The sequence below is a fragment of the Euprymna scolopes genome, chromosome 28, assembly GCF_053919585.1.
Source record: "Euprymna scolopes isolate OS-2025 chromosome 28, ASM5391958v1, whole genome shotgun sequence".
In the NCBI taxonomy this organism is placed as follows: Eukaryota; Metazoa; Mollusca; class Cephalopoda; order Sepiida; family Sepiolidae; genus Euprymna; species Euprymna scolopes.
In genome coordinates, this window is record NC_136509.1 from 11950177 (window position 1) to 11974818 (window position 24642).

At 33.2% G+C, this 24642-nt stretch overlaps 1 protein-coding gene across 1 annotated transcript; it reads left to right on the forward strand.

Annotated features, from left to right (window-relative positions):
• Nucleotides 1-170: 170 nt before the first annotated feature.
• LOC145249458 (large ribosomal subunit protein bL12-like) lies at nt 171-20964 on the forward strand. Its single transcript, XM_080111024.1, has 5 exons — nt 171-347; nt 4975-5191; nt 10572-10634; nt 17087-17227; nt 20667-20964. The coding sequence occupies exons 1-5, from the start codon at nt 289-291 to the stop codon at nt 20781-20783; spliced, it is 597 nt and encodes a 198-aa protein (XP_079967150.1). The 5' UTR covers nt 171-288; the 3' UTR covers nt 20784-20964.
• The last annotated feature ends 3678 nt before the right edge of the window (nt 20965-24642 follow it).

The window sequence follows — 24642 nt, forward strand, 5'->3', positions numbered from 1 at the left end:
AAATTAAGAGTAAGACGTTAAAAAGATTTTTTTGTAAGTACTGAGTAAAAATAAAAAAATAATTAGTTAAAAAATAAAACTGTATTTATACAATTTTAATATCTTAAATGATAATATTTTTTTGATAAATTAATTTTTAGTCGACTTTACTTTTTTTTTTTTTCTCCTCCACACTTAAAACTTCCGTTTTGTGCGGGCCTATTGTCTCGGCGACCTTGTCCAACACATGTGTTATTTAGGAAAAACTTTTTCTTTCTCTTTTTACACGGTGGATATTTTGTTTGAAATATGTTCTGTTCGCAATTAATGTCGTCGCTTGCACGACAATCAACTCATTGCAAGAGGAGGTAAATTAAAAAAATATTGTAAGAAGAAAAAAAAACTAAACGTATTTATTTTAAACTGTGCTCGTTCGAAACTTAGCGGACGATTTTTGAAAGCACCATTTTTATGAGTTAGGGCAAAATCCCTCATTTGACCCTTTGAAAAATATATTTAAGTTTAGTTTGTATTTCTGTTTTTAAATCTTTTTATTGTTATTATTTAATCGTACGAATGAACGAACTATTCGGACTACTGTTATTATCTTGTGTACTTGTGCAGTTTACGAACGGTGCTATATTTTAAATTGGATTTTCAAGTTAATTCAATTTTCACGGTATATTTTCTTCGTTAAATTGTTAGGTGAAAGTACAGGATAGTAAATAAAGCCTCTCTCCTCATGTTAAGAATGGCTTCCTAAGTGTTATTTCAGTACGGTTCATAAACTGCACATGTACATGATGTGCTATATTCTCAACGTTTCGGTCGATGTAACCTTCGATTTTAGTAATATTTATGTCCAGCTCGGGAATCTGTATCCTATGCAAAATAAATTTGTAGAATAACATCTCTCCCAACTCCCCACCACGTTCTATTATTATTTGAACTGATTACACCCTCCTTGGAAACTTAGCGGAAGTAAGACAAATAGACGATTGTGCAGAATAGTTAACAGAAAAAAAAAATGATAAAAATAAAAAATAAGGATTTGTTTTTACTATACACATAGATTCGAAAAAGTTGTCAAAAAACAAATATATAACAAATGTTATCTAAGGCAAGGGAAGTTACTTTTGTACCTAACTGGATAATTTTTTAGTGTTTTTATTTAATGTAACATGTTTATTCAGCTCGAAAAACAGTGCTTACCGATGTATTAGAAAATTAAAAACTTATCTTGCCTTTTATAACATTTATTTGTGATATGTTTTTTTTTTTTTTTTTTTTTTTTGACACTTTTCCGAATCTATATGTATAGTAAAATAAACCCACAAATAAATGTTATCAAAGGCAAGATGAGTTATTTTGGTAAATATAGTGCTAGTACTACTACGCTACAACAGAACACCGACCACTCTAATTTGTTTGTTTTTAGGGGTAATCGAGGTCGGTGACAACTAATCTGATAATCAAACCCGTCGCAAATTTACCGTTTGCATGGTATTAACCCCTGAATCCAGGGACTATTTTCCGCCATTTTACAGCTTCCGTTTACACTACGCGCGGTAGCATAAACGACGGCTGTTAAATGTGCCTTCGCATAGCAAACTGCCTTCTCACATGGCATACGAATTTTCCTCGGACAATTTAAAATTATATTAAAATATTTACCTCCATTTAGTTCGCTAGATTCTATTTAAACAAGAAGAGCCAGCATTCGCAGGATGCTGACTGACCCCCCCCCCTTCCGAGGTTGGGTATCACCCAAGCCACGACTGATCATGACACTTCTGAGCTATATGATTTATATGTGTTTTTTTTTTTTGTTGTTGTTGTTTTTTGGCAATACCAGGTCAAAACTTATTTTATCTGTTACTTTGTCACTGGTGTAGTATTTATCTATCCTATATGTAAAAAATAATGCGTTATCACTGTGAGAAATTTATTCTCACATAGCTTAGAACACTGGCATGGCAGAAAATTAAACACGACATCGAAAAGCGCACTTACTTGGTGATTAATAACAGGTCATTTCATCTTCTCCATTGCTAAATTATGTTGCGTAATTTTGCTGCTTCTGCTGAGCCTGGTAGTTAAGACTTTGTGATGAAGTGGTAGGGAAAAATCTTCTGTGAAGATTGCCGTTAGTTTTCGGCTTGTGGTTCATTTAAACAATGTTCGAATTCAAAAAAGCGGATAATTCCAACAAAGTAGTAAAACTCAAAATCATTCTTTGCTGATTAGAAAGACGATATTACGTCTAGAAAAGAACACCTTAGTAAGTTAAATTGTCTCAAAGGTACCAAGACAATATTGGGTGCCAAACGGCCCTTAAATTAATAAGAAAATTAATATGAGTCCATCCTGCTTTAAATCCTTTCTCGGACTAAAGTTTTCAGTTAAAACATGCCCGCGCTTGTGGGTTAAAATTCAAATCAACCAATGAGAAAGGCTGTAATTAAAAACAATTATGTTAAATCAATCAACCAATAAAGTGTCATGATTCAAGTCGTGTAATTTCACACACATTCTACGTGTTAGATGTTTACAACAAAGAATGTTGATTTGTATGTGTTGTAAGGAACATATCCCAAGTGATATGTTTCTCTCTCTCTCTTCCGCACGCATCAACGTGCCAACATTTCAAAATGTCTGCCGCAAACCAATGCACCAAACAAAATTCCCCCAACTCCTCCCTACGACCTGCTTTATGGAACCTAACACACCTCATTTGCATGTGTGCAGTGCGATTTTGCGAGATCGTCCGATACCGTTTGTACTAAAATCTCACGGATGGCATCTTGGATCTCTTTCCACCCCAACTAGCAGGAAAGACAGACACGAGGGTATTTGATAGGTAGGCCATTCCTATTTTCCCCACACTATGTATTTTTATAACTTGGAAACCAAGCGTTTCCAGACATAATTCGGAAAGCACATATAGAATATAATTCTAAAGTTATGTCAGCAATGTTCCAAACACCAATGCTAATGCAGAGAGTGATCTGCGCTATTTTTTAAATCGTATTTCCAAGTTTAATTAAAGTTTTATGATATGTTTTTTATTCAATTGTAAGGTTAAAGTACAGAATAGGTACAAAACACCCTCCCCTCCACATGTGAAGAATGGCTTTTGAAATAATAACATTATTTCAGCACAGATCACTCTCTGCATGAGTACTCAAACACCTAATTTCTTAAATGAAATTTTATCACATACATACTTATTACTGTTGCATTCTTGCATATGTTTGGTATGGCGGGACCAACAATGGCAAGTACTTGTGCATCTATGTTACCATGCTGAAATAATGTTATTATTTAGAAAGCTATTCTTAAAATGGTGAGAAGTGAGTGTTTTGTAACTATTCTGTACTTTCAACTAATAATTTAATAAAGAAAAATATCATAAAAATTAAATTTAACTTGAAAATACCATTAAAAAAAAGAAAAATATCATAAAAATTAAATTTAACTTGAAAATACCATTAAAAATAAAGAAAAATATCATAAAAATTAAATTTAACTTGAAAATACCATTAAAAAAAAAAAGCAATAATTTGAACAGATTTCTGAGCATTTTTAATGTTTTATTCCAGCAGCAACGTCAGGTACCGGTCAAGCCTGAGCAGACATTTATGGGAAATCCGATTCATACAATGCACTAGCACTATAGAATTTACTCCCAAACTAATTAACCGATTGTTATGAATTTTAGAACAGGATTCAAATGTAGGCTATATTTAGTTTTAGTTTCATGCAAAGATGGAGGTGGAAGCCCTTTGTGACAATTTAGATTTTTGTGAACTTTTAACAATACATATTAGACATCAATTAATAAATATTCCCCAAATTTCAGTTTCCTTAGGTGTACATAATCAAATAAGATTATAAATAACATCGTAAGGCGGGGCAAATACTGGAATACGGAAAAACATCATATTCTATATCGTAACCTGACAAAAACTGTATCCTAGGGCCACTATATCGCAGGGTTCTACTGTATATATTTTTTTTTCTTCCTAAGTTTTGGTTTCAGTTTTAATTCAAGCTGATGCACCCAAGTCATATGGATGTGTTATTTTATTTTTGAAATCTCAACTTTATATAATATATAAGAATTGATAGAAAATTGACTCTATAATAATATATACGAAATCTGCAAGAATTAAAATATATTTAAGCATATTTTACAATCAAGCTACGCCGGGCGTCCCTGCTAGCTTAGATAAATACTTTTGCAGTTTTAACACAAGAGCTACAATAATATCAGGGCATCTCCATTTATGCTGAACATCCACAGAATGCCAACATCAATATATCACATACGAAAGAGTCATCTGTGAAATTTCCACAGGTCCAACTAGTTTATTAATAACATAACTAAAAAAATGTAAAAAAAAGAAAATACTTGATCAATCTACATGATTTTTAGAATATGATATTTTTGTTCTATGATGAGTACATAAATCAAAAATTTTTCTCTATTTTTGTTTTGTTAATTAGGTTGAATTCTAAAAAAATATATAACTGTTCGCAATTCGCATTCAGTATTTATGTGTACGGTTTTACTATTTCTAATGGATATTAGTCAGGAAATTATTAATATGGAAATGATTCTAGACACCATTTTGAATTTACCATTTGTAAAAAAGACAGCGTTTAAACAGTTTCTATATTTACTCTTTTTTACTCCAAACAAGGTACTATGAGGACAATGCCAAGGCTGTTGCAAAGGAACTGGGTTCCCTCTACCATGATAGGAAATTACTTACACTAGGGAGTATCCTATATCTTTACAAAGCCACAATTCACTAACGCATGGAATATTTTTGCCACATCTTTTTTAAGTGTAAAAAAATTAAAAAATACATACCAGCGATTGCAGACGCTGAATTTGAATTTACCATTTGTATAAAAAATTTGAAATGATTGAAATAGGAATTGCGTAAATACATAGTCCCTTACTCACTTGTTTTCCATTTTCGACAGGAGTTGCCTTTCTGCAAGCAGACTTTTGACCAACAGGAAGCAGAATCATGAATCCGCCTCATTTTCCACATCATTGGTTTCCTGCTCCGAAGCAGCATTGCCCGCACCTCATATCCAAGGCACAACCAAGGTTTACGCTCCAAAGATCCAGAAGTTGGTTGATGAAATCAGCACTTTGACTCTTCTCGAAGTTTCTGATCTTAATCAATTATTAAAGGTTTGCATTCATTTCTGTTCATCGTTATTTTTAAAGATAATCTAATTTTAAACCTTGTCTATCCATCTATATACTAATGAAACTCTCTGGATCTTGCATGCTTAAGGGATCAAAATTGAAAGAATTGGGATTTGGCAGACGTAAGTCGACTAAATTTTCCTCGTATGCGCAATAATACATTTATACATTTAACTATGTTAATTTTTTAAGTTTTGATATTCATATGGACATAACTCAGATGGTAAAAAATAACTTTAAATGTTTTGGTTTTGATTCTAGCTGATGGTATTCAAGTTATTTTTTTTTTTTTTTAATTTTTGAAATCACTACTATATATTAGGTACAATATAATAATCGATAGACTATTAGGTCTATAATAATAAATACAAAATCTGCATAAATTAAAATATCATATTTAAGTGTATTTTACGACCCAGCAACGTCGGGCAGCCTGCTAATATATAAGTAAAGAAAAAAGTTGCAGAAAATGAAGTAATAATTTTATTCGTTAAATAAAAAATGGTGTAAGTACACAGTTCAACCTAAATATAATAATAAAAAAAAGCTACAGAAAAATTTTAGGTGTGCACACCTATCACAGAACGAAAATGTCATATTCTAAAAATCATGAAAATTGAACAAATATTTTTTTTTGCATAAAGAAAATCATTTTTAAGCAATTAATGTGAAATCGTTAGCATTACAAGGCTGATCTTGCAAGTTTTAATTATTGTGGAGTTAACCGCTCTTGTTTATTTTTTGGTGATGCAAGATGGTCCCTTTCTACTTACTCATAAAATTTGATTTTATTAGTTAAAAATAAAACTGTTTTTGGAATAAGATGTTTTTGTCCCATGGTAGATAAATGCATCATAAATATTTTTCTGTATTTTTTTTTTTTTTAATTAGGTCGAATCCTGGACAAGAACCTAACAATTATATAACATTATTTGGTTTTCTAAAATGTTAAAATCAGCCTTATGGAGTAATGCTTTCAAAGATGTAACCAAGCTCCTTCTATTCAATACATGCCAACCACACAAACATTAATTTCAGCCTTTACGACAATCATTAATAATGCATTCTGTCTTAAACATGGCATTCTGTAGTTCTAGCCACTTCATGGCGGAACTAAGAAGTACAACTGGAGACTTATTGATAAACGTTTGATTTTTAGAGATTTTTCAAGGAAATTAAGTTAACTATTTTTGAAGTAGGAAAAACATTGTTACTCATGCCTGAGGATAAGAAAATGTGTTGCAAAAATAAATGGTAAAACTTGGGGAGAACGCTCTGTTTTACGTACCATTGTTTTAAAAATGGAATGGAAATTTAAATTCCGTTCCATTTTAAATTTGGTACATTTTTACATTACATTCAACTCATTGTTCACATTCACATGTCAACTTTTATAGGCTTTCAGGTATGCTGACAAGGTTGAGTGTGTCTATTCCAAAAGCCGTTCTTAACATGGGGAGGCTGGGGTGTTTATTTGTTGTAAACATACCCGAAAAGTAACCTATAAAAGTCGACATTTCCAATGTGAACAGTGAGTTGGACTTAGTAAAAAAATACCAAAAATCTTACCAAATTGACTTTTTTCATTGAAAATTAAATCATTTCGTTTTTGTTAATAAAATTTTATTTTTATATAAAAAAATCTGGTTTTTTTTATAAATAAAAAGTATGATTCTTCTGATTACTTTCATTTATTTGGGAGTGGGGCGCAATTAAAAAAAAAAAGATTAAAACGTAAAGAAATTTAAATTTCCGTTCCATTTTTAAAACAACCATAAAACAGAGCATTCTCCGCAATTTTTACCAAATAAATGAAAAAGTTTTTTGTTGTGGAAACTGATATTTAATAAATAAAACTAACCAGTAATCAAAATGTCTGCTAATATATGATCCACATTTTCATTTATTTAATCTGGGTATGACCTTAAAAGATATTCAGTGGTGAGGCCCGTGAGGGGGCTGTGAAAAATGTGGAGTTACCCCTTAGCTACCATTCCTCCCAGGCTTACTTTGCCCCAAAGTGATAATACTTGTTAGGACATCTGGTGCTACCAAATTAGGCTGTCTGAAAATACTGGCTTTCTGACTTCGAATGCACCAAACATTGATCTTATTATTTTTCCTTTTCCCTTTCCCTTTGCAAAACTCAAGCATGTTCTGCAAATTCTAAAACAAAAACAATTTTCTTTTATAAAACAATCAAACCAAACACCATGAATAAATATTTGAAGATGTGAAGAATTTGAAGCATAAATTTCAAAATTACTGAATTCGGCGTTAAATGGTTGATATGCTATAAAATAAAAACAACCAACCAAATCTGCCAAGGTCGTTACGGTTCAGGCAACTTGGTCACGGTTTGTTTGTATACAGTCCAGCAACCACGTTGGTTGATCAATCATTATCAAACTTAGTCAAAATATTCAGTGATGATTTAACTTAAAACTGATTTAATTTTGTGACCTCAAGGTCAAGAAAAATATAAAAGGTCAAGGTCAAGGAAAATATAAAAATAAAAAATTTTGATGCTAATTTTGCTTCTTTTCATCGCTTCTGCATGATCCGTTCTGTGATGAAAGCTTTTTATTTATAATTTCAAAAAGACTCGAGACAAAACTGCTGGAAGACAGTGTACATTTATTCGACTTAATCTTCATTCCAAATCACTGACCAGTTTGTCGGAGACAGGGGGGGATGACACACAGACAGGGAAATCGCTAATCATTGTTTAATTACGACAGTCTACTTCATTTACACATTCACATGCTTCCTGGGGCTGCGTTTGTTGTTATCACTCTCTCAGAGCCACGTGATGTAATATGCACTAGATAAATATGTTCCCACAGTGTAGCTTGTTTGACCCCGGTTGAAATTGACCTCTGCTGTGATTTACTTACTTGATCTATACCCAAAATAAATTGCAAAATTATTGGAACAATTTTCCCAAAATAAACTATAAAAACATGCCAAAAATAAAACGGCAGAAAAATGATTAAAAAATCAACAACAAAAAAAAGTAGTATTATCAAAATAGGACATACATTCCTACCATCTTGAGAAGAAGGCAGCCTCATTTTGAATATACCATGTTTCAGGTGTGAACAACTTTCTAATAAATTGTTCAGACCTGAAACCAGCCCATCAAAAATATTATAAAAACTCAAATGAAATATTAAATCTGATCAACCCAAACCAAATTTTTGAATACCTGAAAAAAAAAAATGGCATCTGCTACAAATTTTTACACACTTCAAAATAAACAAAGGCAGAAAAGAATTATCTTGGTATACATGTAGGTTTGTCTGCATATATATATATATATATATATATATATATATATATATATATATATGGGTGTATATGTGAGTGTGTATGATAATATGTATATATATGGGTATATATGTGTAAGTGTATCTGTGTATACAGTGCTGGCAAAAAAAAGTCTGCACTTATAGTTTTTTCAAAAACTGCAAATTTAAGCTAAATTTAATGTAACTGTTTAAACAACCTATACCTCATTTGATTTGCCTTTTATTCCTCTATGATTTTACCTATTAATATTTGACTTTTAATTGAAATATTCTAGTGTTCACATCAATTTAAAAAAATAACTTCAAATTGAGGAGGCAAAAAGAAAGTCCGCAGCAACAAATTCACTGAAAACCAGTTTAAATTATCGCCCTAAATCAGTTTAAAATATCCACCAACAGTCAACAAAGTATCTCTAATCGTAATCGTTGCTGTTCCAAGTTATACAACGTAACATTTAGCCCATATGCCACGACTTTCTCTTAGTGATCATCAGGAGCTCATTAATCTCCACCTTTCTGGTTTATCCAATCGAGAAATCGGCCGCAGATTGAAATGTGATGAGAAAACAATATGAAAGACTGAAAAAGCACCAAAGCACCGGCAGTGTTCATGATGCTCCTAAATCTGGTCGTACTAGAGTTACTTCTAACAGGGAAGACAATTCTATCAAGATCCGCAGCCTAAGAAACAGATTTGAAATGGCTCCCCAAATCCAACAACAGTGTAATCTTAAAAAGTGCTCTCTTTCTACTGTCAAGAACAGATTAAATGAAATTTATTTTGCGAGGATGTGTTGCAAGACGCAAGCCAATGATTTCTATAAAGAACAGAAAGTGCCGTCTGGACTTCGTCAGATGCAATGAAAATCATGACTCTTCATATTGGTCAAAAGTGCTTTTTAGCAACGAAAGCAAGTTCAATAGGCTAGGCAGTGATGGTAGGCAGTACATTCTTGGAGGAAAGACAAAGAATTTAATCCTAGGTGCTCAGTTTCAATGCTGCAAGGTGATGGGGGTTCAGTTTTGGTGTGGGGCATTATTAGTACTAACGGTCCAGGGCTTATAGTTCGCTTGCAAGGTCGAATTAATTCGACCAAATACATTAATATGTTGACTGAGCATTTTCTACCCTACTTTGGTCGGAATTTGGATGATAATCCCATCTTCATACAGGATAATGCTCCCATTCACACAGCTGGCAATGTCAAGAGGTTCCTGGAAGAGCATTATATTCCATGTTTGGATTGGCCTGCACAATTTCCAGACCTATCGAAAATGTATGGCATTACATCAAGCAACAGCTACACAAAGATAAAATTTCAGATTTGGAAGAACTTTGGATAAAAATTAAAGAAAAGTGGGATGCCCTTTTCCCGGAGTATTGATACAGTCTAATTCAAGGAATTTCCAAAAGATTGCAGACTGTCAAATTGCCGAAGGGCTATGCTACTAAATATTAACTAGTGCATTGTGTTCGTTGTATTTGTGTTGCATTAATGTCCTAAAGTTACATTTAAATAACAATTTTCCATTGTGCGGACTTTTTTTTACTTCCTCAATTTGAAGTTATTTTTTTTAATTGATGTGGACACAGGAATATTTCAATTAAAAGTCAAATATGAACAGGTAAAATTATAGAAGAATAAAAGGCCAATCAAATGAGGTATAGTTTAAACAGTTACATTAAATTTAGCTTAAATTTGCAGTTTTTGAAAAAATTACAAGTGCTGACTTTCTTTTTGATGCCTGTGTACATATGGGTTTATATGTGGGTGTGTTGTACATAATCATAAATACTTATCACTTTGTATAAGATGTGATTAAAATCAATCAATCAAAGTAAATATTTGTTTTCACAAACTAAACTAAAATGCACACAAGTTGATTTTCTTATTTATATGATATATATGTAATATATTTACTTACCTCCCCTCAAGAGTTGATCTTCATGTTCAATATTTAACAATGTGATTGCTTTGTCTAGAAAATTGGATTAAAAGATAAGAGTTTGACTTTAATGTTTTTTTTATATATTTTTTCTGCCTTTTTAGACAACCTTGAACATTCAAGAAACCCCAATGATGGCGATGGGCCCTGTTGCTTCAGTAAAAGAGGTATTGTTTTGTTTTTTTATTATTGTTTTGTTATGTTTTTAAACATTTTTCTTTGTCCTTGTCTTCTGGTGCTATCAGATCCGGATATCTGAAGATACTGACTTCCTGGCCTATTGTTTTGTTTCTTTCCTTTACAAAACTCAATCATGTTCTGCAAAGGCAAAAACATAAGTAACAATTTTCCTATACAAAACGATGAAATAGAACCCCATGAATAAATATTGGAAGATATAAAAAATTTGAAGCATAAAGACTAGATTCAGCATTGAATAATCAGAGAAGGATTGATATGGTGTAAAACAAAACAACCAAACCAAACATCATAAATAAATAATTCAAAACAAACATAATCAACTTGAAGCGTAAATTTGTTTTTCCAAAATAACTGGATTCAACTTAAATTAACCCGGAAAGGATTGATCTACTGTAAAACAAAAGAACCACATATTTGCCCTTGTCTATAGTGGCAAATGCCTCCACGATGGTAGCCTTCAGAGTGTTAACCATGTTATGGTTGTGCTTGTTGATCTTGTCCCCCCCCCCCCCAATCAAACCTCAGAAGTTGCAGTTGGGTGAGGGGGCAGCCACAAATCTGACGACCAATAGTGAAGACCATTGTCTGGTTCGTTCAGTTAAGCAACCACCTTGACCTTCATTTGTGATGAGCCTGGGGTGAGACTTGCAAGAGCAGGAGTAAAGAAATAACTTGTGACCAGCAGCGATCTTTGTACAGCTCTGGCTTCAGATTTTGCTGTGTGTATGTATATACAGGGTGGCCCACTTAACAGTATCCCAGAAAATGTAGTAGAGAGGAGAAACATTCTTTGATTGTTTAAATTACCTGTTGTGTTATAAAAGATGCTGGAAGTGCTCCCCGTTGACATCTATGTATTTCTGGGCACGTTTAACAACGTTTGCAGATACTGTCTGTACATCTTCTCTGGTGATTCTCCTCATAGCGTTGGTAATGTTCTCCTTTAGTTGGTCTAGATTGTGAGGATTATTTGCATAAACTTTTTGTTTTAAAGTCTGCCAAAGACTAAAAATCACATAATGACAAGTCCGGGGAACGTGGTGGCCATAACACTTTGCTTATTTTTCTCTCTTCTGTAAACATGTCATGAACTCGTGTCAGTGCTCTGTGAGATGTGTGGCATGTAGTGCCATCTTGTTGGAAAAAGAATTACATTTTGTCTTGTGGTGTCAGTTGGTCGTTAAGAGAAAGATTAGAGAGATTGGTCTACTTTTAAATGAGCCGCCTAATCTGAAAAAAATTGGTTAGAGAAAGATCGGGCTACTTTTAAGTGAGCTACCCTGTATATATATATATATATATATATATATTATAATTCCAAAATAACCAAGACAACCATATATCACAACATGTGTTTTATTATACGATATATCTCTTTGGTGTTACAATTGTTTCATAACCATTCGGACAAGCTTCAACTGTATCACGTTAAAATATATATTCCAAAATGGCTAATCTTCAGACACAAAATACAGTTGAAGCTTGTAACACCAAAGAGATATATCGTATAATAAAACATGTTGTGATATATGGTTGTCTTGGTTAATGCGAAATAATAATATACGGGCTCGATAATTAATGCTGATAATCATTGAGCTTAATTAACTGGGTCAATATTGACTTTGGTTTAATTTGTATATGGATAATACTGGAATTTGATAAGTAAATTTTTAGATAGAAATATAAAAAGTAAATATATATATATATATATATATATATATATATATATATATATATATATATAAAAATTCTTCTTTTAATTGCTATAAATACTCTATAAAATCTACAGGAATTCACCATAATCACTAATAACTGAATTTCTATAAACAAAAAAAATAAAATCTAGTATTACCAGATCAGGCTTTCTAAAGATTATATATATTTATGGATAATTCTCACAATTCTTAAAAAGATGTCTTTGTTAGAATATCCGGCAACCAGTAGGATACCCCATTCCTAGTTAGAACAAAATGATAAAAAAATTATCACCAACTCTGTTTATCTATATTGGCCAAGTTTCTGTAGGTTGTGATTTCAAACTGTCAGACCTTGATTAAGATGATGATGCTGCCATCCTGGTTAAAAGTTTTGCTGACATCCAATCTGCGATTGACGAGATGCAGTTTTATGCCTCTAAGATTGGCATGAACATCAATGCTCAAAAGATGAAACTTCTGATTGGCGATTTCCTCCCAAATGAAAAACAACCAATTTTGCTCAACGGGGAAGTCCTTGAAGAGGTTGACCATTTCAGATGCCTTGGCTATATTATCAACATAAAAAAGCTCAAGGATATTAACAACCAAATCAGATGAGTTAATACAAAAAAAACTTCATACAAATTCACGTAACTAATGTATATTTGTATTCTGTGCATAAATAATCATAATATGCATGTTATGTAATCTATCCCGGGTTTGCTGTGAAGGTTGGTTAGTGCAAAAAGAGTTCAAGGGTTAAGTTACTGACGTATGTCAAACTCAGTAGCTGGGGTCGACGATAGCACCTGCAATAGGTCGATCAGGTATATATGAGAGAGAACATGGAAAGGAAGAAAAAGAGAGAGAAAGAGCATGAAAGAAAGAGAGGACGATATCTTTTCTCTCGCATGCAAGGCAGTCTGGTTTCCGATTTTAGATGGAGCAGACGCATCGAGATTGGCGCAAAGATGCATCGGAGAAAGAAACGCAAAAGAGTTAAGAATAGCCAATAAGAAAGAATGGGAACCGCCAAGACTCAGAAAGAATAAAACTAAGCATTAATTAAAAGAAGCCTCCAACTTGTTACTTTGTACATGTGGTTCCCTTTGCAGCTATGAGCGACGAAGCCAAGAGGCAGAAAAAAATGTATGTCAACGATTGGTTATACAGACATACACACACATACTAACTTAGACAATAAGATGAACACGGCCATATATAGACATACACATATCACGATTATATACATAGATGCAGACAAAGATACACGCACCCACATATCTATCACGTATACATATATACATATTACGCACACACTTGTATAAAAGATACACGTCACAGATAATGTCCTGTACCCACTACACAACATGCATAGCACAATGAAATTAGTTTTGTCAAAATAAATTAGTTTGAAGGGTGATGCCCAAAAGTGGACAGGCAACAATTGTTAGATAGCTGTGTGTATATAACAATCTCTATATGTAACTGTTTATATAAACGTGTTTTTTGTATATGTATGATGTTGCATATGGTTGTCTTCAAGTCCAATGTAAACAAGCTCTTGATAAGCCGTTTCCCTTAACAAATTTACTGAATTTCCATTATTGACAATTACTATATTGTCCAATTGACTACTGTACACTCTTTAACCCTTATCCTTGAGTGGCCCCTGGGCCTTGATAAGTGGTGATACTTATGTAAAAAATAAATAAATAAATAACAGTCAATATGTGGACACTTCTTTACTGGGATGGTTAACTTTTTTTCTGGGGACATGTACCTTGTTTCACTGGCTCCCTCTGAAGAACACCAAACGCTAGATATTTTACATAGCATTTATTTCTTGAATGTTCCTCACCTTGGAGTTTCACATTTCCTTGATGTCTACATCTTGCTATATTGTCCACCGCCAGTATTCCCGTGGACCTCAGCGGCTGTCTCTCTTGTCTGCTAGTAAACTCAACCTCTCTCTGATTGTTTCCTCGATTTGTAATTTTTTTTTTTTTTTTTTTTTTTTCTTTTTACATAGGCGTCACCACTTATCAAGGCCGATAGGCCACTCAAGGATAAGTGTTAAAGAGTGTACAGTAGTCAAAAGGACAATATAGTAATCGTTAGTAATGGAAGTTCGGTAAATTTGTTAACTTAAGTGGAACGGCTCATCAGAAACTTGTTCACGTTGGACTTGAAGACAACCATATTATAGACAGCTGGAAAGCAGGAAAATGGAAGACAATTCCACAGGCGTGCAGTTCCAAGAGAGAAACTTTGATCATGGAATCTATGTTTAGGTTTAGGCACAGATAAAGAGTGGGGGGAATTATTGATAGTGTTTTCAGCTAGACGAGTGTTTCTTGTGAAAGTTTGGCAAGGGGAGACCATAGATTGAAGCTCAGTCGAACACTTTCCATGAAAATAATGATAAAGCAGAGACAAACTTGCAACATCTCTTCTGTGAGATAGAGGTTGCAGGGAAGAGAAAAGGACATCTTCCACCAACATGGATATATAAAAACTATCCCTTTGTTTGTTCAACTATCTCTGACATCAGAGGTCAATTTATTGTTATTCTAAATCAAGTTTTATTTATCCATCTACATACCAAACTGGCCTTCCATGATACCAAATTCCATTACAACTCAAACTAATTGTTTTATTTTACAACATTCTTTTTTGTTATGAAAATGATTTCTCTGAACGTTTCCTATTTCATAACATCTACATTTCTATATAATAATAATAATAATAATCATTGCTTAAGTGACTTGACAATGCCCAGGAGTACTAATATATAACAGAATCAGGGTCACAAAAAAAATGTTTTTTAAACAACCCGCTCAACAGAGTGCGGTGCAGCGGCAACCATCTGTCTCGAGAGATGATGGTGTAGCTCTACTGAAGTAGAGAGCTACATAGCCTGGGCAGGGTGATATAGGAGGATAATTGTTGCCCGTAGAGTAGCACCCCCCCCCCTCTCCGCAAAGCTAGAGGATCCAAGAGAAAGACACAAGTCGATACAGCTTGCCTCTAACTGCACTGCAGAAGTTACTGGTGATGACAATATAGAATTAGGCCGCCTTAGGGACTCCATCCCTAGTTATTCTATCGGGGTTCACTCCCTTAGGCTTTCCCCTGATGGGGTAATCCCACAAGGTAATGAAGGTTTTGAATCGGAGTTACTTTCTCCTAGGTGAGCTACCATCCAAAATTAACGAGCCTCACCTGCACGAAGTGACTGGTTTTAAGGTGCCAGTGGACTGCTTTGCTTTTTCTCTCAGTTAGTAGAAACAGTTTTCATCGAGCTTAGTAGCTAAGACACACAAGAAGGCCAGGAGCTGGACTGGGTTTTCAGAGGTTATTTGAGACGCACACCATGACGGCATTTTTTAGGGAGGGTGGGTTTATCTCCACTACCACTCTTGGTTGTGACAACCTTTGAAATTAATTATGATTATCTGTAATTTGCAATTAAATAAGTCATCTCTCTTTAATCCATCTATGTTGATTCAACCATTCTAATATTTCTTGATTTCTCTGCAAGCATTAGTGTGCAGTAACAACAGTAATGAGAAGTAAGAAATTTCTTTGCTGGAGTAAAGATCCCATGGTTTTCTCTCCACATCAAAAAACACCAACAAGATAATAACACTAGAGGATGACCTCCAATCTGTACTGGAATGGGGACAAAAATGGATGGTCACATTCAATGCTGCCAAGACTAAACTGGTTTCCTTCAATAATTACAAGAAACCTTCTCTGCCACCAATAGCAATGGCCAGTGACTCCCTGTCTGAGAGTATATCTTTCAAACTGCTTGGCCTAACATTCACAGGAAACATGAGTTGGAACAATTATATTGAAAACATTGCCAGGGCCGCTGCGAAGAAGGTAGGCTCTCTCTACCGTGCTAGAAAACTACTGACACCCGAAAGTATCCTGTACCTCTATAAGGCCACCATTCACCCATGTATGGAGTATTGCTGTCACATTTGGGCTGGTGCATCTGTTGCTAGTCTCTCGCTCCTAGACAAGGTTCAAAAGAGTCACCAATCTGATAGGCCCTGAACTGGCATCTAAGCTTCAGCCTCTGTCCCATCGACGAAACGTTGAATCCCTCTGCCTGTTCTACAAGTATTTTAATGGTGAATGCTCTGACGAACTGCAGACACTTGTGTCCCCACGACGTAGACACCCTCGACAAACCTGACAGGCAACTAAATCCCACCCCCACACAGTAGAGATCCCTAGATGTAGAAGATCTTTCTACTCCAGTAGTTTCTTCCACAGAACCGCTAGACTCTGGAATTTCGTTCTAGGTCTCTGTTTCCCCAACTGTACTGACATGCAGAAGTTCAAGTGTAACGTGAACAGACATCTTGCTGCCCAAATCCCAACATAGTGCCCCAGTAGTTGCTGCCCCTGATAGTAGCCCTCTACACTACAGTGGCAATGTGCCTTGTTTGGGGTGAAAATGTAATAAAAAAAATAAAAAATAGTAGAACATGAATATATAGGTTTGTAACAACCTCTTACCATTCCCCCCTCCCACTCCTGACCATAAATCCCATTTACTCATCATGTTGGTCATAATATCTCCTGAAGACTCAACTCACAATCCATAAGTATCACTCCTATCTCCATTGTTTTATTTTTATTTTATTTTTTTTTAGTTTTAAATGTTTTCCTAATGTTCTTTCACATTTTTTTTTTTTATCTAGGAGGAACCAGCTGAAGTTGCAGCTGCACCCGTACAAGAACAAACGTTATTCACTGTAAAACTTGTGAAATTCGACACAGCCAAAAAAGTGGCATTAATCAAAGAAATCAAAAATCAAATTTCAGGTTTTAATTTGGTTCAGGTAATTTTTTTTTTCTTCCCAATTATTTATTGTTTATATTTAAATGAAACTAGCGAGACTCATGGAAATTTCTTGGGTCTGTCTGCATATTTGTAACGGCTCCAAAGATTGATTCTGTTCTCGGTTGAGCTGCAGAGAATATGAAGGGTTTTAATTTTGGCATACAACGTCATTAATAGAAGTTTAAATCTATCCTTTGAGTTTTTGATAATTTTAGTAATATGTCATTTCAATTAGATAATCTGTTGATTTTCTGAAATAAAATGAGCAGCGCTAAAAGTAAAAAAAAATAAAATGAGCAGAGCTTTAGAGTCTTGAAAGCTTGATTACAAGTTTCGAAATTTTAAAATGGTCTGTCTACTAATAATAATTTTGCATAACTGTTTGAAAGATTGATGGCATAACTTTGGGATTATATTCTATATATGTCAACGGGCCTTTTTTGTGCGAAAATTATTTTTGTAATAACATCACATAAATAGTCTTTTTACCTTTTTATGGTTCATTTCTTTCTCTGCGTGATCTTTGGTTTGTACTCATCAGATTTATTTGCTTTTATTTGATCTGTTGTATTTTTGTTACCTGAAATATGACGGATCAACATTTGCAAGATGTTGACCAGGTCCTCCATGTTGCCTATCAAAGTAGCATGTGGTGTGATCCCTGGCCTTGATAGGGTCATTTTTTACAACGATAACATCTTTAGAAATACAAAAGATCAATATTCGCAGTATGTTGATCAGGTCCTCCATGTTTCCTATCAAAGAAGTCTCTGTTGATCATGGCATTCAAATCTTTCTTCTGAGCCTTGCGACTCTTATATTTGTATAGTGTCAATCTTTTTTTTCATGATTTTGTTTATTGAAACCTCAGGCTGATTATCTGATTCTTTGGCAATTTATAAAGATCGTGGCTATTGAAGAACATGAAAAAAAAAACTGTTTAGGCATTAGAAGTAATTTTATGTTCTTTTTGGTCTATGAGGAATCATTTACATTAAAAATCCAGTTAGTATTTTGCATCTAAAATTAAGAAAAGTATGTTTGAAAGTGTCTACGTTATGTTAAGAATCCGAAACAAAACAAAATGGCAACTAAATTTGGCTTGATGTCGTGTTTATCTAAAAACAAAACTCAAATTTTAATTCAAAATTATTACTTATTTATTAATATTTATGAACAATAATATAAATTAATAATATTTAATGAAAACAAAATAAAATTACTTTTAAGGCTTAAACAAATTTGTTCTCGCATTCTTCCATGACTGCCACCTTTATAAATTGCTGATTTTTTATTAATAAAAAAATACTGATTCAGTGTATAATTAGTAGCGTTATGTTAATGTGAGAAACACAGACACATTTTGTGGTATTTTTCATTGTGTATCATTTTTTGGTGCATATCCAGAGTTCACCTGGTGCTACATGATCAGGCTGTCTGAAGATATTGGCTTCCTGGGACGAAATGCACCTAACATTGATGTTTTTTGTTTTTCTACAAAACTTAATTATGTTCTGCAAAACCAAAAACAAAAGCAACCCACCTTTTCCCCCCTTTTCCGTCTTCGCATTTCCCCTTTCTCTTTCTATCCCCCTTTCCCACACTTCCTGACTGGTTTCCTAACTTAAAATGTATCAAACATTAATACTGTAACCCTTTTCCCTCTCCCATTGCAAAACTCATTCATGTTCTGCAAGGCAGGGAACAAAAACGATAAAATCCACTATAAAACAACCAAACCAAACACTACAAACTAGCGATTGAAGATACAAAAAGTTTGAAGAATAAAAACTGTCTACAAAATAACTGGATGCAACATGAATACTATTTCCAAAATTACTGGATTCGGCATTAAATAACCTGAAAAGGGTTGGCCTGCCGTAAAACAACCAAACCAAACATTTTCAAATAAATCTTTGAAGATATAAAGAACTTAAAGCATGGAAACTCTTTCCAAAATAACTGGATTCGGCATTAAATAACCCAAAAAGGGTTAATATGCCATAAAACAAAACAACCAAACCAAACCAGAGTTCAACCTAATTTCAAAAACAAAAATAAAAATCTTTATGATGTATGGAATCATTAAGGAATAAAAATGTCATATTCCTAAAATTGTGTCAATTGATAAAGTAGTTTTTTTTTACACTAAGAAAATCAAATTTCAAGAGGAAATGAGAATATTGCCTTAATCCGCCATATCTCTATATAAATAAAATGAACTCATTTTTCCCCGTCTGATTTTGACCTTAATAGGATTAAAAATCAAGATATTTCATGCAAATATAATATGCACAAACGGCAGAACAATATCTGAGGTGTGTTATAGGCTTATTATTTCTCAAATTCCTCGATAATCTTGGATTTCTATACTTTTTCTGCTGAGAAGTCACGGCCAAAATCGGTTAAGATCAATGGAAGTGGTAAAATATTTTCTCTCTAATAAGTTCCTCCTCCTCCTGCCACCACTTAACACCGTTTGGGGATCGTTCACAAGGAACAGTTGAGAAGAGAACACCGGTTTGGCTTCGTAGTTCTTTCATGTGAAGTTATTTAAAATCACTAAACTAAGCTGCAATGCTCTGTAGCGTAGTGGTTAGCGTGCTGGACAATTCACATTATATTTTCACGTTCGCGCCGACCTACCGTAGTCGTTTTTTTTTTTTTTTTTTTTTTTTATTTTCCTAAACAACTGGAATGGACTTTTCTTGGTGGCCGAACTGTTAACGTTGCAGATGTTTTTTTTTTTTGTTTTTTTTTCACACTTTATTTTCCGGGTTTGATCCTTCCTACTTACCTACCATAACATTTTTTAAAACTCCCCCCCCCCCCCCATCCCGGAAACAAACACTCGGGCAACGCCGGGTACCCCGCTAGTTTAATAAATAAAAGGACTTCTTTATCAGTTTACATTATTTTGGGAATATGACATTTTTATTCCATAATGAGTGTGTACATCATTTTTTGGTTCCCGACAAAGGAGGGATTGGACCTCCTGTTCATCTGTTTGTTTGCACTTTTCTCAATAACCACGCCTTGGATTTTTTAAAGATTTTGCATAAACATTAGTCATGATGAAAGTAAATTTTTGCCATAACAGATTTTCCAGATTAACTCTGGTTGCCCCTCTAGGGGTAAAATTACCCCCAAATCATTCATCCGTTCACACTTTTCTCACTAACCACACCTTTCTTACAATTTTGCACAAGCATTAGTCATGGTAAATTTTTCACTTGTGGAAGGGTATCTCGCATACTCGGCTTGTTTTTTTTTTTTTTTACGTTAAACTCTGAACTTGTATCATTTCTTTTTTTTTTTTTTTTTTTTTTTTTCTGTCGGCCAATTTTCATTAATTCCAAGTTTTAAAACAATGAATTAGTTTTGACTCTGCCTCTGGGAGAAATAAATGATTTGATTTCTTGACTTTCTATTTGCAGTCAAAGAAATTTGTCGAGTCGGCACCTCAGCCTGTCAAAGATGATATCTCAAAAGAAGAGGCTGAAACCCTGAAAGCTGCCTTAGAAGCTGTTGGAGCAGAAGTAGTAATTGAATAATAAGATGGCCACTTAGGTGACTTGTAGTAATAGTTAGAATTGTGTTTGTCTGTTGTGCGTCTCCTCGTCAAAGAGAGACATCCACCATGGCAGCCATCTTGTCATTGGAATGTACATATTGAAAAGAATGATTGGATGCAATTATTATGCTGTCATAAAAAAAGGTTGAATTCTTCTCTTATTTTTTGTTTTGTTTTTAATTCTTTTTCTGATGAAATGATGTAGACATTTTTTTTATATTTTTCTAGAAAAAAAAAGCCAAATCCTCTATTAATCATCATCATCATATTTTGAGGACGTTAGTCACATTTTTTGAAAACATTATTTCGTAAGGTAAAATTTAAAAATTTTAGAAAACCAAGTTATCGTGTATAATTGTTTTTATTTAATGAAGATCATATTTTTGATTATTTTATTTTTATTTTTTTTAATGTTAGTTTTACCTGCTGACATATGTTAAACAGCTTTAAGAAATTTTTTTATGTAAATCACTCCAGACAAAGCATGAAGCTACTTGATGCAAGGGAAAAAAAAAATCACTCCAAAGTCAAAAAGTAGCCAATGATAAGTTTTATATGGGTAGAAAACAGCAATTCTTCCCCTTTTGTCAGAAACATTGTCATGAATTGTAAGGACTGAAGGACAAAAGAAAAAAAAGCTTTCAAAGTAACATATCTTTGGAAAGGTCTTTATTTATCCCTTAGATCCAATTTTTATTATATATATACTATTATATAAAAGGAACTTTGCGTTTGTGTGTGAGTTCACTCCCTACGGACTCAGAAACTGTTAGGTTGATTTTTTTAAAAAATTTTCACATGACGGTACTTGATGTGTCTGAGTGTGTTCTTATGTAGGTTTTGTATCGAAATGCCCATAGGTATCAATAATCGAAAAAATCCAATGAAAGAAGTACGATTTGAACCAAAGTTAACACTTTTATACAACCTAACATCACAAGTGAATTTGAGAAGTTTTATCACCGCACAAGCAAAAAGGTCTGGCGTATAAGATCAACTGTAGATTCTTTTATGAGGCAGGGGCATGTTCGAACTGTATGTTTCTTTTTAGAGCACAATTAAACCATGATACTTGGCCTTTGTATGTTTAACTTTAATTCAAGTGATTATGTAAAAATAATTTTATATTTTTGAAACTAAATAATCGCAACTAAAGAAAGATATAAAATAATATCAACAGTTACCGCGAGAAATATTTTCCTTTAAAATATTGTATTTATTTGAGCAATCCAACTTAAAAGTCGAAATAAATTGGAAATAAAGCAAGATTTTTATCACAGTATTACATGTCACTTAAATAAAAACCAGGTTTTAACAAAAAATAAAATAACACACTTAATAAATATTTTTAAGTTTATTATTTGTTAACAAAAAATAATATAACAGACTTAATAATAAATATTTTTAAGTTTATTATTTTTTTGTTAGAAATTGAATAAAAATATACTAATTAAAATGGATTAAAATCACTATAATATTTAATTTCGTATACAAATAACTATTTACATGCGTCAATTTATTTATTGGATATTTTTATAGTATTCACCAGTTGAAAACTTTCCCTTTAACAAAGCGTTTCCATTCTGTGTTTATTGTTTACTTTTTAATTATAACGACTATCTGTTGAGTTTTTACATTAGCAGACACTTATCTTTTAAAAAAAAATCAACTAAAATAATTATTTTAATTGGTTATATTTCAAAGTTACGCTTTATTCATTAAAAAAAAAAAACTATTTACGAGCTAATCTCTTTGTAAACGATCGTGTTCATTCTATGTTTTTAATTATCACGAATATATCTTAAATTCTTAAAGAAGACTTAACTATTCAAAATACAACTTAAATAATTATTCTGATTTCTTTATATTTTTATAATAAATGATCTATGGCAACATTCTATATAACAGTGTTTATTCATTAAGAAACCAGTTTACGGACTAACCTCAGAATTAAAGTACACATTACTTTTATTTAAAATTTTATCAAATGTGTCGAAGATTTTTTTTTTTTTTTAAATATGGTACGCACTTATTTTACCGTGCTGAAATAATGAAACCCATTCTTGACATAGGAAGGGGAATGTGCTTTGTAACTATTCTGTACTTTTACCTAACAATCTAATAAAAAAATATGTTTTAAATCTTGAATTTAATTTGAAAATACTATTTAAAAAATATTGTAACCTAAGTGCATAAGTACCAAAAATATTTGTAATTTAATTTCTGATAAATTTTTTCAGATATTTTATTAAAAATGGCTGGAAAATCTGCAATTTCAACTAGCAGTAGAAATGTAATTAAATTTTCAGATCAACCATCACCATTAAATAAGATGTCTTGTTCTTGGGTTTGAAGGCTATTGGACTTCTTATACGAGCGATATTATTATTGATAAATGTAAAGTCGACAGGGCAAAAACTATAGTGAGAACAACTGGCCAACAAAAACATGATGAAATTGTTGAAAATCTTATATATATTCGAGTTGATGAGAGAATGGATAAGGACACATGGCTTTATAAGGAATTTGTGGAGGACAATGGATAGAAAACTATGAAAAAAGAAGAAATGAAAGGGACCAGAAACCATTTAACTTTTACAAAAGAAACACCCTATCAAAGTAATGTTCTGAGACAGAGTTCTTCTTAATAGTGGTGCAACAGGTGCTGTTCATGCAGACTAGGTGGTGGATGTTTTGTATAAATTCAATTGTGAGAACACTGCTAAGACTATCCTTTTTGATAATACTGATGCCAACACAGGTTGTGAAGGTTAAATGGTTGCAATTTTAGAAAAAAATATTTTAAAAAAATTCTTCTCACAATTGGTTGCTCTTTGCACCATAATGAACTACCTTTCAAAACCCTTTTTTAAAAACATGGATGGTTGCGCAAAAGAGTTCCCCCTCATCTCTGAGGAAATTATGCTCAAATGATTGGCATGGTTAACCCCAAATATCATTTCAATTATTAGCAGTCCTTTAGAGTCAATTTTGAAAATTGGTGAAATACATATCAGTTGTGATCAAAGACTCCTGTATAAATACAAACTAGGTATTTCTAAAGCTAAGGCTGACTCTAGATATGCCTTCTAGAAATTTGTTCATTTTAATCCAGCATGATAGTTAACTTTGGCCATCAGGCCCATGTGTTTATGGACTCATGGTGCATACCCGCAAAGGCTCACAACAAAAGACAATTTTATTGTAAATGTGTATGCCACTTGTTGATTTTAATTAAAAAGAAATAATAAATTTTACAATGAGCACATTTTTAATATGATCCGGAGGATTAAGTGGCAGCCTCAAAATCCAACATCACATCAAGACATATACAAGGTAATACATTTTGTTTCCTACCAAAAATCTTCTATATTCCACTAATTTGGTTGGCCGGGTATTTGGAGGTATGTCTTGAGCACAAAAAAAAAATGTGTTAGTAGGCAGGAAAGTTTGAACCCATACCACAAAGGAGGAAAAGAATGTGAAAAAAATGTGACGTCTTTGCCGGTGCACCCATTGCCAAACCGGAAGTGGTGGAGGTTTAAATTAAGGTTAGTCAATTGAAAAGATGGGATGACTTTCGAAAATATCGTCAAAAAAAGCGACTCCTCCTTGTATAAAAGTGCCCAGTTTAAGATGAAGGAATTAATGTTCTTAGCCAATTTTTCAATATGTTATCCGAAGAGTCGAGCTTCAAAATGATACCAATCTTATGAGAATCCGTCGCTTCTGTCGAAAGTTTTAGGCAGACATACAATCATGCATACATTTAAACAGGCAGGTGAGATTTATATTATAGACTAGCCTGGGTGCCCGGGTGTTTGGAGGTGTGTGTTCAG

Coding starts and splice junctions, on each gene's coding strand:
- LOC145249458 (XM_080111024.1), top strand. CDS start 289: ATGTTCTGTTCGCAATTAATGTCGTCGCTTGCACGACAATCAACTCAT. Junction 348..4,974: donor TCAACTCATTGCAAGAGGAG/GTAAATTAAAAA, acceptor CATTTTCGACAG/GAGTTGCCTTTCTGCAAGCA. Junction 17,228..20,666: donor CAGGTTTTAATTTGGTTCAG/GTAATTTTTTTT, acceptor TTCTATTTGCAG/TCAAAGAAATTTGTCGAGTC.